The sequence below is a fragment of the Vipera berus genome, assembly GCF_964194415.1.
Source record: "Vipera berus genome assembly, chromosome: 16".
NCBI lineage: Eukaryota > Metazoa > Chordata > Lepidosauria > Squamata > Viperidae > Vipera > Vipera berus.
In genome coordinates this window covers 1861444-1879082 of record NC_138219.1, presented here as the reverse complement: position 1 = coordinate 1879082, position 17639 = coordinate 1861444, and the positions used below count along the sequence as shown (strand labels likewise).

The 17639-nt window shown below is 50.2% G+C and overlaps 2 protein-coding genes across 2 annotated transcripts in view; one reads left to right on the top strand and one right to left on the bottom strand.

The window, feature by feature from the left end:
• The first annotated feature begins 1208 nt into the window (after nucleotides 1-1208).
• TMEM179B (transmembrane protein 179B) lies at nucleotides 1209-7082 on the top strand. The gene is made up of 5 exons (XM_081340274.1): nucleotides 1209-1390; nucleotides 2755-2939; nucleotides 3031-3165; nucleotides 4574-4652; nucleotides 6181-7082. The coding sequence occupies exons 1-5, from the start codon at nucleotides 1292-1294 to the stop codon at nucleotides 6328-6330; spliced, it is 648 nt and encodes a 215-aa protein (XP_081196400.1). The 5' UTR covers nucleotides 1209-1291; the 3' UTR covers nucleotides 6331-7082.
• Nucleotides 7070-17639, bottom strand: part of COPA (COPI coat complex subunit alpha) — a 48459-nt gene continuing 37889 nt past the window's right edge. The window contains exons 26-33 of the mRNA XM_081340271.1: nucleotides 16783-16860; nucleotides 15593-15661; nucleotides 14424-14560; nucleotides 13759-13945; nucleotides 12037-12147; nucleotides 11233-11394; nucleotides 9240-9434; nucleotides 7070-7648 (exon numbers count right to left, since the gene is read on the bottom strand). Of these exons, the coding sequence (XP_081196397.1) occupies nucleotides 7589-7648; nucleotides 9240-9434; nucleotides 11233-11394; nucleotides 12037-12147; nucleotides 13759-13945; nucleotides 14424-14560; nucleotides 15593-15661; nucleotides 16783-16860 (999 nt within the window). The 3' untranslated portion in view covers nucleotides 7070-7588. The remainder of the gene's footprint in view (nucleotides 7649-9239; nucleotides 9435-11232; nucleotides 11395-12036; nucleotides 12148-13758; nucleotides 13946-14423; nucleotides 14561-15592; nucleotides 15662-16782; nucleotides 16861-17639) is intronic.

Here is a 17639-nt window from a genome sequence, read left to right as displayed (position 1 = left end):
AAAAGATTTATGTCTTCCCTTGTTTTTCTATAAGAATGCCTGCTTTGTATCTAGAAGCTATGTGTGTAACAGAGTTCATGCTTTGGTTAAACATGCCTGCACTTTGGTTCTTAATTATACTTTAAAATACTAACTCTAAGCAGTTTTTATAAAGAATAAGCCTTATATAAAATGAATTCATAAGCTATATGTTATTCTACAATAGTGTGCACTATTCTAAAAGTATCCTTTAAGTCAGTATATATATTTCTCTATTTCTTCATCTTATTATATGTCCTTTTCTAAATGTATCTTAGGTAAGTGCCTCTATATGCCTATTTCTTTAACAGAATTGGAAAATTACATGTACATTTCTCACAGTTTGAAGGGAAAATATCAGAACAGAAGCGAGCAAAACGAAGCTTTTTTGCAACAAAATGGGATTTCTCAGGCTAAAAGCAGCTAGGCCACTCCAAGAGTTGCATGGTCTCACCGGGGTTTCCCACCCACCCACCTCCGCTGGCCCCCTTTGGGTCTCCCCTGCTAACCTCTGCTTTGTTCAAGCAAGGTATTTGCCAAACCCTGGTTTGTTTCAGCAAGGGTCCTTTTTTCAATCCATGGTTTAAGCAGGTTTACCAAACCCTGGATTGTTCAAGCTAGACAGTTTGACACACCCTGGTTTGTTCAAGCAAGGTATTTTGCCAAACCCTGGTTTGTTTAAGCAAGGTTTTTTCCAATCCATGGTTTAAGCAGGTTAGTTTGCCAAACCCTGGTTTGTTCAAGCTAGGTAGTTTTGACACACCCTGGTTTGTTCAAGCAAGGTACTTTGCCAAACCCTGGTTTGTTTCAGCAAGGGTCCTTTTTTCAATCCATGGTTTAAGCAGGTTTACCAAACCCTGGATTGTTCAAGCTAGATAGTTTGACACACCCTGGTATTTTGCCAAACCCTGGTTTGTTTAAGCAAGGGTCCTTTTTCCAATCCATGGTTTAAACAGGTTTGCCAAACCCTGGTTTGTTCAAGCTAGGTAGTTTTGACACACCCTGGTTTGTTCAAGCAAGGTACTTTGCCAAACCCTGGTTTAAGCAAGAGTGTTTTTTCCAATCCATGGTTTAAGCAGGTTAGTTTGCCAAACCCTGGTCTGTCCAAGCAAGGTAGTTTTGACAAGCCAGGTAGGCGGAGTCCGGCCGGCCGGCTTTGCGCCAGACGAAGCCGGGTCAGCCCCAGCGGCTCCCTCCGACGCGACCTGCTGCGGGCGGGCGGGCGGGTGACGCGGGGGCGGGCGGGGCGGCTGGCCCCGGTCCCAGCGCGAAGATGGCGCGCCCGTCCGTCCGGCTGCTGCTGGAGCTGGCGCTGAACGCCGCCGCCCTGCTCGCCGCCCTCGGCTGCGCCGCCGCCCTGGCCCTGGCCCAGGTGAGCCCCGCGGGCGGGCGGGGAGGCGGGGGGGGGTCCGGCCGGGCCTCAGACCCGCTCGCTGAGTGACCGTTGGAAGTCCCCAGGGCCCCGCAGGAAAGGCGCGGGCGGCCCTTCCTCGCGCTTACGACCGCCGCCGCCTCTCCGCCGTCACGTGACGAAGACTCGGGCCCCTGGCGGGACTCTCCCTTTGCGGCGCCCCCCCCCCGTTTCTCCGCCAAGCAAATCGCAAGGGGAAGCCAGATTCGCTTAGCGGCTGTGTCCTCGTTTTAACAACTCGCCGTGAGGCGCTTAGCCAGGGTGGCCAGAAAGGGGGCCAAACGGGGGCAAAACTCGCTGAACGGCCGTCTGGCTCAACCGTGAAAATGTTGGAGTCCGCTGTGGTCGTAAGCCGAGGACCCTGGAGTTGGGTCACAACAACCAGCGCTGGTGCTCCTGCCTGCTCCTCCCCCCCTTGCCCCCCCCAGACCTGGTTCGCCCCTCCCAGCCAGGCGCCCTGGAGGCTGGAGACCCCGAGGGGTTCCTGAGGAGAAATGGGGAAGGGGGGATTTCTTTCAGGCCGGCCAGCAAAGTCGCCCCCCCCCCCCGGAGTAGATACAGGGGTAGGCAACCTTGGCTCTTTGATGACTTGTGGACTTCAACTCCCAGAATTCCTGAGCCAGCCTGACACAGCTTGGAAACATCTCCCTTTCTCCTCAGCGTGGCTGGCTCAGGAATTCTGGGAGTTGAAGTCCACGAGTCATCAAAGAGCCAAGGTTGCCTAGCCCTGTGAACCTGGCACAGGGGGAAGACAGGCAGAGGCTCTGGGTTCAAGTGTGAAAATATAGTTGCCTTTTTTAAGGGCCTTCAAGGTGGGTGGGGTGGTTCCAGATTCAAGATTTCTTTTGCCTAGACCAGGGGTCTCTAACCTTGGCAACTTTAGGACTTGTGGACTTCAACTCCCAGAATTCCTCAGCCAGCTAAGCTCTGAGACGGGGAGTTCTAGTCCTACTTTAGGCATGAAAGCCGGCTGGGTAACTTTGGGCCAGCTCTCCTTCTCAGCCCACCTCGCAGGGTTGTTGTGATGGGGAAAATAGGAGGAGGAGGAGGAGGAAGGTCTGATGGATATGCTCACTACTTTGAGTGAGTACTAAAAATAATAAAGGCAGGGCAAAAAAATAGGAAAAAGAAAAAATAAATCTATGGAGCAACCACCTCCAGCCAGTCAGCATTGCACCCTTCAGCCTGGCATGGGGGGGGGTGTGTGGATCCCATCCTCCACAGCGACAGGTGCTTAGCAGGGCAGGGCAGGGCCGGTCATCTCACCGTTTTTGGCCAGCAGACCCATCACCCCTCTGCTGCCTCCCCCCCTCCCTCTTTCTCAGGGGGGCTTTGGTGGCCAGTGCATTCTGTACGGGTCAGTGGGCTACAACGGGACGCTGAGCCTCCAGAGTTCCAGCCCTCCCTCGCTCTGCTACTTCATCTCTGCCATCTCTGCGCTGACGGCCATCTTCACCCTGTTCTCCCTGTTCCGCGGCATCTACAGTGTGTGCTACGGCGACGGACACTTGTGAGTGAGGGTCCAGGAGGGGGCGGGCTGGATCGCTGGCGCCCGGTGGGAGCATCCTGGTCCTGACGCGGCTTCTCCTGCTCTCCCGCAGGACCCACCCCTGGATTAAGACCTCCTTGGTGCTCTCAGCCACCGTCCTCTTCTTCCTTCTCGTCTCCGCCTGCGTTCTCCGCGTTGGCATGGATGTCTTCTGTGGCTCCATTCGGAAAGCCAAAGCTGCAGCAAGGCAAGCACCTCGGGCCAAGGAGGGGGCGAAACGAGAAGCAAAGAGGGTCTTTGGCTGCCTTCGCACGGCATGTTAACCTGATCAGGGAACAAACCCTTCTCACACGGGGCTTTCAACGTTCAGCAAGCAAATCGTTTGGATTTGCCCCACCTGCTAAACTGCCAAAAAAACTAACTCAGCCTGTTGTGGAAATGATCCTGGTAGGCCTTTAGCTGACCTGGTTACCTGTGTTGTGAGAGTGCAGTGATGACATAGTAATCAAATAGTGCAGTAGTAGCAGTACTAGTAGAAATAGAAGAACAGAGTCGGAAGGGACCTTGGGGGTCTTCTGGTCCAACCTCCTGCTCAAGCAGGAGATCCTATACCAGTGGTGGCGAACCTATGGCACGTGTGCCAGAGGCGGCACTCAGAGCTCTCTCTGTTGGCACATGCGCCACCACCAGCAGCAGCAGCTCCATCAGGCCACCACCATTGCCCGGAGCAGGAGGCCCGCCCAGCACAAAGGAGGCAAAGCGCCAACTAAGTGGCAAGCTCGAGCAGAGGTAGTAAAGCAGAGGTCACCAACCCTTGTCGATTGATGGACTGGAAGAAAAGGGAGGGGAAAGCATTTTACATGCATGCACAAGGGCTGCGAGCACACACATGCTGCAAATGGGGTGGGGTTAGTGCCTGCCTGATACTAGCCCTGCCCCGTTCTTGCATGGTGCAGCGTCTTGTATCTGCACCCTGCAGTGCTGCGGCGGCCGTTTTTGCGCTTTGCAGCACGGTGGCCCATTTTTGCGCCCCCGGGTTTTGCGTGCCAGAGGCGGCACTCGGAGGCACCTCGCTGCCCCCCATGAGGGCACCACAATGCTGCAGCCCTGGCATTTTGCGATAAATAAGTGGGTTTTGGGTTGCGGTTTGGGCACTAAAAGGTTCGCCGTCGCTGTCCTAGCCATTCCAGACAAATGGCTGTGCAGTCTCTTCTTCAAAACCTCCAGTGTTGGAGCACCCACAATCTCTGGAGAGAAGCGACTTCCACCAATTGATTGTTCTCACTGTTTCTCCTTAGTTCCAGGTTGCTTCTCTCTTTAATAATCCTCTACCCATTACTTCTGCCCCTGCCCTCAAGTGATTTGGAGAGTAGTAATAGTAGCAGTATTTCAGTAGCTACCTTTTTATTTTATTTTATTTTTTATTACATTTATATCCCGCCCTTCTCCGAAGACTCAGGGCGGCTTACAAGCTTAGCAGTAGCCTTCATTCTATGTATATGCCTGCTTGTTAGGGCTTTCACACACACCCCAAGCGGCATTATTACAAAGTCAGCTTATTGCCCCCAACAATCTGGGTCCTCAATCTGGGTCCTCAGACCTTGAGAGCCGGTTCTTACCTGAACTTTGCAAACCGCTTGTTCCCTTCCCTGCAGCTGCCAAGAGGCACAGCGCAGTTCCTGGGTCTCGCCTTATCAGGCTGGAAACTTCTACAACAACCTCTACGCTGCCCAGGTGAGTGGCTTTCTTAACTGCCCCCCCCCTTGGTTCCTCCACGCAACAGGGCACAAAGGACTCACGGCTTGTTTGTTCTTTTGAAAACTGAAAAGGCTGCCTACTCGCCCAGTAACCCCAGGCAGCTCACAAGAGCAAAGAGAACATAAAACAGATCATACTGTGCCCACCGTGTGCCAGAGCAGCCATGCCCAAGGGGTGGGGAAGGGGCGGGTTTTCACGGCCTCAGAAAGGCTGAAAGGTGGCATCCCCAGGTCACCTGATCAAAATTTGGACGCTTAGCAACTGACAGGTACTTATGACAGGTCACAGTGACCCGGGCTCATGTGATCTCCTTTTGGGACCTTCTGGCAAGCCAAATCAATGGGGAAGCCATCTTCACTTCCCCACTGTGTTTCTAACTTAACAGTCGCAGTGATTCACTTAACAACTGTGGCTGGGAAGGTCATAAAATGGGGCAAAACTCACCTAGCAACAGAAATTGCTAAGTGTAAGTTGAGAACTAACTGTTTTTTAAAATTGTTTTGTTTATTTGATATTTTAATGTTTTGTCTCTTTTGCTCTTTAATGTTTGTAAGCTGCCCGGTCCATTTGGCCAGGTGGGCAGCATATAAATCATCCATCATTCTTTATCCTGAGGCTTCATACAGAAGTTGCTGTCTGAGTAGTACAGGTAGTCCTTGACTTACAACCATTCGTTTACTGACCGTTCCAAGTTACAGCGGCAAGGAAAAGAGTGACCTGACCATTTTTTCACTCATTAAGCACCGTTGCGGCAACCCCAGTGGTCACGTGATCAAAATTCAGGCACTTGGGACATCCTATTTATCACCATCGCACTGTCCCTAGGGTCACGTGATCCTCTTTTGCGACTGTCTGACGAGTAAAGTCAGTGGGGAAGGCAGATTCACTTAACAACCATGTGACTTTAACAACTGCTGTGATTCATTTAACAACTGCAGCAAGAAAGGTGATAAAATGGGGCGAAACTCAACAGTAACAGAAATGTTGGGCTCAATTGTGGTCGTAGGTCAAGGACGACTACCTGTATTGCCTAGCCCAGCGGCTCCCAACCTTTTCTATACCCCCTGCACCCTAGAACTTCTGATATATTCTCGCACCCCACACAAAAGTTCGAACTAAACGAATTATGCATCTACACTGTAATTTGGAAAAGGCCAGGTTTTTGCACCCCCTGGAATATTGTCTCGCATCCCCGGTTGGGGACCCCTGGCCTAGCCGATATTCCTGTCTGAAGAGTTTGGATGACCTGACACCCAGGAACTACACCCACCCCCCCAGCTGGAAGCCCACCATCCTCTTAAGAACATCCTTCTCCTTTTAGGAGACTGGATGGAAGTCGTCCAAAATCTAAGACCTGGGATGGAGCGGATCCACCAGGACTCCCTCACCTTCAGTGGCACTAACTGAACTGGAGGCCTTCAGTTGGAGTGGTTTTGCTGCAAGGTCTCTTCCTGTCGTCTTCTTTCTGTTCCCACCAACTCTTTTTTTCCCCCTCTGCCTTTAGGCAACTGCTTGGGTGAACTTCTTGCTCTGGTTCTTGATGTCCTTCCTGCTCTTTGTGGAATGCATCCGCAAAGCCCCCTACCAGCCCGTCCAGGAGGGCAACCCCCAGGCTGACATTACGGTGCCCACCCCTGGTCACCAGTCTCCTTGAGGACGAGGGAAGGAGGCACCACGATGGGTCCTCCTGTTCGGACAATCTGCCACCTTCTGTCCAGGTGGCAGAGGGCAGCGCCTCCCTTGTTTTGACAAGAGTCTGGACTGTTGAAAGTCTCTGTTGGGTTACCCAGAATGACGTCTGGAAAGGTCACAGCTGGAGCACCTCTGGAATTCGCTGTCCTGTAGCTTTCCTCACTCCCGTTCACAACCCCGTCACGTTCTCATGAAGGTCACTCCCGAATAGAGGGTTCCCACAAACAAGTTCACAGCACAACGAAGGCTACGTGGGAAGGACAATCTTGCAATTTAAGGTTTTGTAGGTCGAATGAACTGTGATTAGTGTGTTACAGCAACATGGCCCACTTTATTGGCAAACACACGGCCAACTTGACTTTGTGCCTTGACACCACTCACACCATCAACTCTGCTTCTTTTGATGTTGTCTACCTCCACACAGGAAGCACCAACGTGGTGATGGTGTTGAATTAGGTCAACTAAAATCTCCATTCCCAGCATGCACTAGTGAAATGGAGACGCACTCTTCCAGCTATGCTACCCCACCAGGACAAATCCCATCATCCTCAGCTTCTGGAGGAATCCTGCGGTCAAACCCTGAAGGAATGGCCCACATTACCTCATTGGGGGAAGGGCAGGGGGGTCAATTGGAAAAAACTGGCTCTTTTCTCCCATTTTGTCTGGATCTGTAGCTTTTCACACTGAAGCAGACCAATACACTCTTTTCCTTGACTGGTTTCTCTTTATTGAGTCTGAGAACGTAAAAATAAGCAGAATGGGTGTGGGAGGACAGAAAAATGACAAAAGATGGGAGAGGCAGCGGGGTTTGAGGCCCGTTCAGCGTACGAAATGAAGACACCCCCAAATTTTCTGTCTCTTCGTAGATCTTCCCCGGGGAGTTTTTTCCAGCCTTAATTAGCCCAGCAGACATCTAAATCATTGTTTCTCAATCTTGACAAGTTGAAGATGTGTGGACTTCCAACGCCCAGAATTCCCAGCCAACCCAGAGCTGGCTAGGTAATTCTGGGCATCGAAGTCCACACATCTTCAAGTTGTCAAGATTGAAAAGCTGCTAAACTGGAAAATGATGGGACAGGCTCCATATTTTGATCTGCCAGAAAATAACGGGTCCCATCTGAAATGCTACAGTAGATGATAGAAAAAGCAAAGACTCGGAGGGGGGGTCACTGGACACTGGCCAGGATGGAGACGAGGGTGGGGTGCAAGACCAGGCCACCTCAGCGGAACTGCAGAGGGCTGATCCTCAAGCCGATGACATCTTTGCCGATCTCCGTCACCTGCATCCAAAGGAGGTATAATTAGTGGTCCCCCAATTAAAAAATAATCTCCCTTTATAGGTTTTGCAGCCTCCTTGCCTTCTCTGATGGCACGTAACGCTGGAGGTAGATCTTGTTAGGGTTAGTCTCCCTACAATAGCAACAGCACTTACTTATATCCTGCTTCACTGCTTTCACAGCTAAGCGGTTTACGGGGTCAGCCTCTTGCCCCCGACAATCTGGGTCCTCATTTTAAACAACCTCAGAAGGATGGAAGGCTGAGTCAACCTGAAGTCAGTCAGGATCGAACTGCTGGCAGCAGGCAGAGTCAGCCTGCAATACTGCATTCTAACCACTGCACCACCATGGGAAGGAAGGATAGCAATAGTACTATAATACAATATAATGTAATAGTAATATAATACATAATATATATATATATATATATATATATATATATATATATATATATATATATATATATATATATATATATATATATATATATATATATATATATATATATATATATATATATATATATAATGTAATGCAATAATACATATTATATAATATATATATAATAAATATAATATACAATACAATATAATAGTACTATATAGCAATAGTATATAAGTCTAATATACCACTTCACAGTGGTTTACAGCCCTCTCAAGTGGTTCACAGTCAGCCTGTTGCCCCCAACAATCTGGGTCCTCATTTTACCGACCTCGGAAGGACGGAAGGTGGGGGTCAACCTTGAGCTGGTGAGATTCGAACTGCCGGCAGCCAGGAGTCAGCAGAAGTAGCCTGCAGTACTGCATTCTAACCACTCTGCCGCCTCTGCTCATATGGTTGCTATTGATGTAGTTCATTCCCAAGCGAGACTGTGCGTTGTTTTTAGCTTGGTGTGATGGAGAAGACTGCCAGTTGTGGTTTAACACAATTGTGTCTTTCTGAAGTTAATCTGTGGTTCTAGCCAGGTGTGATGGCAAAATGGTTCAACCAAGAACCCCGGGAGGGTGGGGGAGAGACGGGGGAGTGTAGACAGAAGGGCTCACACGAGTGAAAGATTATTATAGGAAGGGAAGCTGACTTTTTTTTGGGGGGGGGGGGGGGAAAGATCAGATTTTGTCTGCATGTTCAAGTCACGAGAAGAGGTGAGAGAATTTACTCAGAGGTCATTTAGACCATCCAGTGGAAGGTGTTACGCTACTTTCCCTTGTGGTTTGCAGTATAGGCCACAATGGATGACTTGCATGCAGCTCTTAAGCCAGATGATGCTTTAAGTGCAGTGTCTCTCAACTTCAAGGCAGGGCTGGCTTTAAGACAGGTAGACCTATAAGGCATGGTGGCTGGGGAATTCTGGGAGTTAGCTTTATTTATTTAAGAAAAATTTATATGGCCGTCCAACCCACTCTCGGTGACTCCGGACAGCTTACAGAGATACATCAATCATGCTGACTGAGGAATTCTGGGAGCTGAAGTTCTTGGATCATAAATGATGCCCGGAGGGGGAATTCTGGGAGTTGAAGTCCACCCACCCAAAAGTCACCCAGATTGAGAAGCCCCGCCTTGAGGGGCGTGTCCAGAAAGAAAAGCCTCGACTTACAGTTGTGACCCGGCAGATCTGGCTGCGGAACTCGGGCGAATAGCAGGCCCCGCTGAGCGGGCACTTCTCCACCGGTTTGCCCCGGTAAATGGGCCGGAAGGAGGCAGCACAGATGTCGAACGGGTTGTGCATGTCATAGTTGAGCTGGTGAGTGTCGCTGGGGTTCTTCTCACAGGCCGACAGGATTTTGCGGGTCTGGAAGAGCCGGAACAGCGAGAGGGCAGGAGGTGAAAAGGGGGGCCCTGAAATGGCTGCTCTGCACCCCTTTGCTACCGGCTCCCATTCGCCACCCAATGTGGCTCCCACCAGCACGGCGGTTCTTTCCTTTCCTTCCTTCCTTCCTATTGTCTGTCTATCCATACATCCATCATGTCTATCTATCACGTCTGTCCATCCACCCATCATGTCTGTCCATGTCTGTCTATCATCTATTTATCTATCTATCCATCTATCTATATCTGTCTGTTTCTGTCTCTGTCTGTCTGTCTATCTATCCATCTATCCATCCATCAGTGTCTCTGTCTGTCTGTCTGTCTGTCTGTCTGTCTGTCTGTCTGTCTGTCTATCTATCTATCTATCTATCTATCTATCTATCTATCTATCTATCTATCTATGTCTGTGTCCGTCTGTCTGTCTATCTATTAATCCATCTATCAGTATTAATTAATTTTATTAAATTTATATACCGCCCTTTCCCAAAGGACTCAGGGCGGTTTACAGGGTATTTAAAATCAAACAGTACAAAATACAAAAGTTAAAAAACAATTAAAAAAGATTAAATTATCCCTTAACTAAAAACCTCAGTTAAAAATTCTCAGCCTGGGCCAGAGAGCTCGAAGAGCCAGGTCTTCAGGTCCTGGCGGAATGAGCATAGGTCAGGGGCGGTCCTGAGCTCCACGGGCAGCTGGTTCCAGAGGTCAGGCGCACCCACTGAGAAAGCCCTCCCCCTGGGTGTTACCCGCCGGCAATCTTTTACCGGCGGCACTCTGAGAAGACCCTCCCTGTGGGAGCACACAGGACGAAGGGAGCTTGATGCTGGCAGGAGGTGTTTCCTCAGATATCCCGGACCCAAGCCATTTAGGGCTTTATAGGTCATCACCAGCACCTTGAATCTCACCCGGAGGGCAACCGGAAGCCAATGCAGCTCGCGGAGTAGAGGTGTTACATGGGAGTATCGGGAAACCCCCATCACAACTCGCGCAGCCGCATTCTGCACCAGCTGAAGCCTCCGGGTGGTCCTCAAGGGCAGCCCCATGTAGAGAGCGTTGCAGTAGTCTAAATGGGAGGTCACGAGCGCATGAGTGACTGTGCGTAGGGCATCTCGGTCCAGATAGGGTCGCAACTGTCTGTCTATCCATCAATATCTCTATCTATCCATCCATCAGTGTCTGTCTGTCTGTCTGTCTGTGTCTGTCTGTCTGTCTGTCTGTCTGTCTGTCTGTCTATCTATCTATCTATCTATCTATCTATCTATCTATCTATCTATCTATCTATCTAATCTATCTAATCTATCTCATCCATCAACCTATCCACTATCCATCCATCCATCCATCCATCCATCCATCCATCCATCCATGTCTCTCTATTTCTGTTTGTTTCTATTTCCTTATATCTCTTTCTGTCTGTCTACTCCTCTGTCTTTCTCAGTCATCTAATTCCTATGGCCGCCTACCTCACAGAAATGTCTAGGAGACTTACAAACCGCCCAATAAAACAAGGCTTTTCTTGTCCTCTAAGGCCTTAATGCACTTTCAGAAAAAGCTGGCTTTGATCCACAAGAAGAACACAGTGGGGAGACTGTGATTCCCTCTTCCCGTTTTAGCTTGGCGATCTCTCCGCTGAATAACGGGATTGTCCGCCGTCACATCAGCGCCACCTCTCCAGGCCTCCCAGAGTCGAAAGAAAAGCCCCCAAGAGACTTCCTGCTTCCTTCTGGAGACCCCCCTCCCCCAGCCAGCCTCTCCTTGATGCCCCCTTCCCATGGGGCGCCCACCTGCTGCGCCACTTCGGGCTTGGGGCCGAGCTCCAAGAGACGGCGGGCGAAGGTGGCGGCCGTCTTGAAGTTCTTGAGTTTGAAGAAGAGGTTGAGCGCCGTTCGCAGGACCAGGATCATGTGGATGGGCTGCAGGCTGGCGTGGGTGAAGTAGGCAGCCATCTACAGGGAACAGTGTGCATTCAGAAAGGGGGGGTGTTTGCAGGAAAAGGGACGGGGTCTCAGACGCAGAGGCTTCAGGTCACCGCAGGGTCTGCACTTGCATGGTTTTGGCCAGGAAGAAGGGTCCAAGAGCCCCAGAATCCCCAAAGCAGCTGGAGACCCGACCCCTCCCACAGAAGGCAAAGCACGCTGCCGCCATCCCAGACACTCGCCGGGGGTCAATGCAGCACCAGGCTGTCACTTCTTAGCCTGAGTCCCACGGTGGTCCCACCAAGAGCCGACCAACTGTTGGGTGCAAAGGATCGGGACCGTCTGTGAGGTTGTGGTTCAAAAGATTTATTGCCTGAGCTTCTACACAAGGATCTGGTCAACTAAGATTCAACGCTCGATGCCAGAGAAGGGTGAACAGACTTAGACCATTTGTGGGAATGCAATGATTCTAGGCTGATGACTGTCTTAACTCCCACTACCAGCTCTGCTTGCTCTTCTTCAAACGTGTTTTTCAACCGTGGAAACTTTTAAGACTTGAGGGTTTTAACGCACAGAATTTCCCAGCCAACGCTGCTGGCTAGGAAATTCTGGGAATTGGAAGTCCACAGTTCCTCAAGTTGCCCAGGCTGAACACCCATGCCCTACACCAACCTCACAAATACGCTTCTGTTCCTCCAGTGTGTCCTTGGGCAGCTTCTTCCTCTCCAGCTCCATGGACAGCCCCACAATGTACTCCCGGCAGATGGCGATCAGCTGCTGGGCCTGCAAGGCAAGAGAGCCTCAACCTTAAGTCACAACCAATGAAAATCTGTACGATAGGATGCTTTCTGTCACAAGCCTTGGGGGGAAGGGGGGAAATGAGAAACCAGTAGATGGATGAGCTGTCTGTCTTGGGGAGGGGATGGAATTTCAAGGCCACAAGAAGAAGAAAGGGGTGAAGCTGGTCAGAGAGAGCTCCAGCCTGGAATTATGGAGAAATTTCCTGACAATGGGGACAATTATCCAGTGGAATGAGTGGCCTCCAGAAGTTGTGGGTGCTCCATCGCTGGAGGTTTTTAAGAAGAGATTAGACAGCCAGGTGTCCAGAGTGATGTAGGGTCTTCTGCTTGAGCAAGACCTCCAAGGTCCCTTCCAGCCCTAGGATTCTATAACTGTTGCGATCATTTTAATGAATCCAACATTCAAGTTTGTCTCGGTTCACATTTGCTTACTATTCCAGTCATCAACTAGGGTCTCAGCAGGACTACATAGCAGGTATCCTCCGTGTCCAACAGTCTCCGGGGGTGGACTGATCTGATAGGTCCTTCCTTCCTGTGAAGGGATGCGGCCCTGGAGAAGCCAGCAGACCATGACAAGGGGATCAAAGACAGGTCCACCAATTCCAACTACAAAGGCACTGCTCCAACAAGAACACCAAATTGGGGGTGGGACCCCCCATGCCTACTTAGGTCATGGATGATTTGGGAGAGGACTATGGAGGTCATGGCTTCGTGGAGGTTGTGGCTAAGGGGCAAACGTCCATTTTCTCCTGGTTGGCATTGCAACATGCGTTTGTTGACCCTGCTGCTGGGCAACCTTGAAAGACAACTCATCTAAAAGGCTTCCAGGCCGGAGACAATGGGCACCATCTGGCCGGGCCTGGCTTTGCCTCCTTGCTGGAAATCCTTCCCCTTCTCCCATTTTATTGAACAGAATAGAATAACAATAGTTGGAAGGGACCTTGGAGTCTAATCCACTGCTCAGGCAGGAAACCCTAGACCATTTCAGACAAATGGCCGTCCAGTCTCTTCTTAAAAACTTCCAGTGTTGGAGCACCCATAGGTTCTGGAGGCAGGTAGTTCCACTGGTTAATTGTTCTAACTGTCAGGAAATTTCTCCTTAGATCCAGGTTGCTTCTCTCCCTGATTAGTTTCCATCGGTTGCTTCTTGTCCTGCCTTCAGGGTCTTTGGAGAATAGTTTGACCCCCTCTTCTTTCTGGCAGCCCCTCAAATATTGGAACACTGCTATCATGTCACCCTAGTCCTTCTTTTCATTAAACTAGACATGCCCAATTCCTGCAACCGCTCTTCCTGTTTTAGCCTCCAGCCTCCTAATCATCTTTGTTGCTTTTCTCTGTATTCTTTCTAGAGTCTCAATATCTATTTTACATCGTGGCGACCAAAACTGGATGCCGTATTCCAAGGGTGGCCCTACCAAGGCAATATAAAATGGTATTAACACTTCACGCCATCTTGATTCTATCCCTCCATTAATGAGCCTAAGACTGCGTTGGCCTTTTGGGCACCTGCAGCACACGGCTGGCTCACGTTGAAATATCAACTATGTAGGCATTCCAAGTGGGTGCCCGACCGGCAAAAGGGAACGATACGCACCTCAGCAATCTCCTGCTTGTTGTCCACCACCAGCAGCGGCACGCTGAGCAAGACGGAGCGGAATTTCTCCACCGCCTCCTCAAACTTGCCGGCCGTGGTGAGCTGGTAGCAGAGCTGCAAGCGCTGAATCAGGTCGTTCAGCTTCAGGCCCACAGCCGGGACGGCGTTTTTTACCCCGGCGTCCTTCCTGGAGGGGACATCACAAAGAGGGAAGGTGAGTGCCGGCCCGGTGCAGAAGCCGGAAGGTGAAAAAAATGGTTAACGATCTCAGTCCTAAAATTCTGCCACGACTTTGCTTGTCAGTCGCAGAAGGTGATCACGTGGCCCCAGGGACACTGTGGCCGTCACGGAATATGAGCCTGTGGCCAAGCCTCTGAATTTTGATCACATGGCCACGGTGATGCAGCCGCAGTCATGAGTGTGAAAAAACGGTTACAAGTCACGTTTTTTAAAGTGCTGTTGTAATTTCGAACGGTCACTCAATGAACTGTTTTAAGTCGAGGGCTACCTGGAAAATAAACGAAGCCCAAAGGCCAGTGGGGTCTTCAGTCCAGGACAAGCCCCCCCTTTCCTTCTGCCCTCCCGATGCGGCTGGCTTGAAGCAAAGACCACCAGTGGCACCCCAGAGCAGGCCAGGAGAACCAGGCGCTCGGCCCACCACCTACCAGTTGCGATGAGGATAGCCATACATGGAAGGCAGGCTGGGCAGAGCCTGGTAGGTCGTTCGGCCCCGGGCGAAGGTCTGCAGGAAGAGCTGCCTGTAGGGCGTGAATGTGACCACTCCCACCTGGTCATGGAGGAGCTGTGGAGAAAACAGGTGGGATGATCACGCTGCAGCTCCGGGCTGCCTTGTTAAGAGTCCTCCCCAGCCTCCAGAGCAGCATTTAAATAAATAAATAAAATAAACCTTTATTGTCAAAGTACAACATGTGTACATTGAGATTAGCTGAGCCTCCCCCCCCTGTGCTCTCACCCCCCCCCCAACACACAGTGACAACCAACCCTCCATCCCACCACACCATGTGAACCAACTACACCACACACCGGCCTCCCAAGTCAATTCTGCATAAGATTATGCCCCATTTAAAAGCCTAACAGCCCACGGATAAAAGCTATTTTTCAGCCTGTTTGTACAGCTGGCTATATTCCTATATCTCCTACCAGATGGTAGGAGAGTAAAGAGATACCGTCCAGGTATACCATACGAGAGGACGCTCTCTATAGTAGACCGGTAAAAGAGGGTCATGAGCCGTTGTTCTACCCTGTTCTTCCGCAAGACCCTAAGAAAGTGAAGCCTCTGTTGGGCCTTTCTAGCCACCTGGGTTGTGTTAACTTTCCAGGTCAGATCTTCACAGAGGTAGACTCCCAGAAATTTAAAGGAGGAAACTCTCTCTACACAGTTCTCTCCGATGTGAAGTGGGGCAGGTTCCTCCTTTTTTCTCCGGAAGTCTAACACCATCTCTTTCGTCTTGCCGATGTTTAGGTGCAAGTTGTTGTTACTACACCACATGGATAGTTTTTGTACTTCCGCCCTATATGCTGTCTCATCCCCACCTGTAATAAGACCCACCACAGTTGTATCATCATTTGTCCAACCTGGCAACTTTCAAGATGGGTGGACTTCTGTGGGCAGCTACACTGGTTAGGGAATTCTGGGAATTGAAGTCCTCATGTCTTAAGGAGGGTGACTGGGTTTGACAACGATCTAGTTCTTGCCTCGGAGTTTTTTCCAATGAAGACAGCATCCACACCTCACTTACAAACATCAACATGCCACACAAGTCCAGAATGGCCAATTTTCACCCAAAGTGGACAAATACCCTAGGAAACGTACCCTCATGGCCGTCTCAAAAGAGCCAGCCAGGATGTGATCCACGGGCAATTGGGAATTGTTGCACCAGACCTAAAGGAGGCAAAAAGGAGGCTAGAAACACACCATTTCCAGCAAAACAGGCTCTATAGACCTGTCTTAAAAAGGCAGGATTCAGACTGGCAGATTAAGTTTAAACTCAACAGAAGAGAATAGTTGTAGCACAGGATTGAGCTGTGGGATCCTCAGTGCTCTCTGAACTTTTGTGAAATGGAGGCGGCGGTGGAGGAAACTGTGGGTTTCTCACAGACATTTCATTACCCAACATCATCAATGATTTTCCTTCCTCCCTCCCTCCCTCCCTCCCTTCCTTCCCCCATCCCTCCCTCCATCTTGATGCTCTCTGAGCTTATAGTTGTTTTCTTGCACACATTTCATTACCCAACTAGGTAACATCATCAGTACTAAAGGTAAAGGTTCCCCCGCACACACGTGCTAGTCGTTTCCGACTCTAGGGACCGGTGCTTGTCTCCGTTTCAAAGCCGAAGAGCCAGCGCTTGTCCGAGGACGTCTCCGTGGTCATGTGGCCGGCATGACTAGATGCCAAAGGCGCACGGAACGCTGTTCCCTTCCCACCGTAGCGGTCCCTATTTTTCTACTTGCATTTTTATGTGCTTTTGAACTGCTAGGTTGGCAGAAGCTGGGACGAGTAACAGGCACTCACTCTGCTACGCGGCACTCGGGATTCGACCCGCCAAACTGCTGACCTTCTGATTGACAAGCTCGGCGTCCTAACCCACTGAGCCACCGCGTCCCTCATCAGTACTAACCGGTACATAAACAGGGAGAAAACTCCACACTTAGTAGCACCGATGTGACTTGGTTGGGTCATGAACCCTCTTCAGGAAAACAACCCAGCTCAGAGAACACTCAGGATCCCACAGTTAAAACTCTGGACTCCCTTGCCTGACTAAAACATTTTGAAGCTCCTAAAGAAGCCAGCCAGTTGCCGAATCCATCTGGAGGAAGATGAGGCTGTTTGAGAAAGACAGGGACCCTTCAAGCCTTGGCCTGAAACGGGATCTTGTCTTGCAAGGACCAATTTTCCCCACTCCGTCTGGGGTTTCTCAGTGGGATCTGTTGTGATTCTAACCCGTTTTGGGGGGTGGGTGGGTGGTAGGGGGTCCCCGGATCTGAGCCAAGAGCTTTCCCACCTGTGCTGGGCTGGTGCCTTTGGTGGGGGGCACAAAGAATCCCTCTTCTGCTTCGCCTACGGGACCAGCTGGGACATCCTACAGAGAGGGAAAAAGCCAAAGGTGAAGGTGATGCAGACGGCAAGGTAAAATAAATAAATGCATATATATATATATTTTTTGCACTTACGCAAGTCCTCGACTTACAACATTCATTTAGTGACCATTTGAAGTTACAACGCCACTGGGAAAAAGTGACCTAGAACTGTTTTTCACCCTTACAACCGTTGCAGCACCCCCATCGTGACGCAGGTGGCAACTGACTCGCGTTTAGGACGGCTGCGGTGTCCCGGGGTCACGAGGAGGCCTTGTTACTCACTTAAAGACTGAAGTGAATCACTGAACAGCTGTGGCAAGAGGGGTCGTAAAATGGGGCAAAGCTCGCTTAACAAACGACTCCCTTAGCAACAGAAATGTTGGGCTCAACTGTGGTCGTAAGTTGAGGACTACCTGCACGGCACTGAAAAAAGTCAGAAATTGCTGCTGCTTTTCTTCCCCTCTCTTCCCCTCCGTTCTCTCAATTTTCTAACTCTTGTTTTGTGTTTTTGCCTTGCAATGACATTGAATAAAACTGGAAAAATAACCCCCCCAAAAAAGACACGAAGGAAGGAAGGCAGAGCTAGAATGAGTAATGGATCAGCTTAGATAATAACCTTTATTGTCATTTTTTCCTGTGGGCACAACGGCCCACATTAAAAATGAAATTTAGTTGCTTGCTCTCGAGTGTACACATATAACATACGTGTGTCTATCACCAAGCGTGCACACGGACACACAAACACACACACAATGAAGACGCTTTCATTCAGCTTCCTGCC

Excerpts from the sequence above, each read along its gene's own strand:
- TMEM179B (XM_081340274.1), top strand. The coding sequence starts at position 1,292 with ATGGCGCGCCCGTCCGTCCGGCTGCTGCTGGAGCTGGCGCTGAACGCC. Across the intron at positions 2,940-3,030 it reads TGCTACGGCGACGGACACTT|GACCCACCCCTGGATTAAGA; the intron begins GTGAGTGAGGGT and ends GCTCTCCCGCAG. Across the intron at positions 4,653-6,180 it reads ACAACCTCTACGCTGCCCAG|GCAACTGCTTGGGTGAACTT; the intron begins GTGAGTGGCTTT and ends CTCTGCCTTTAG.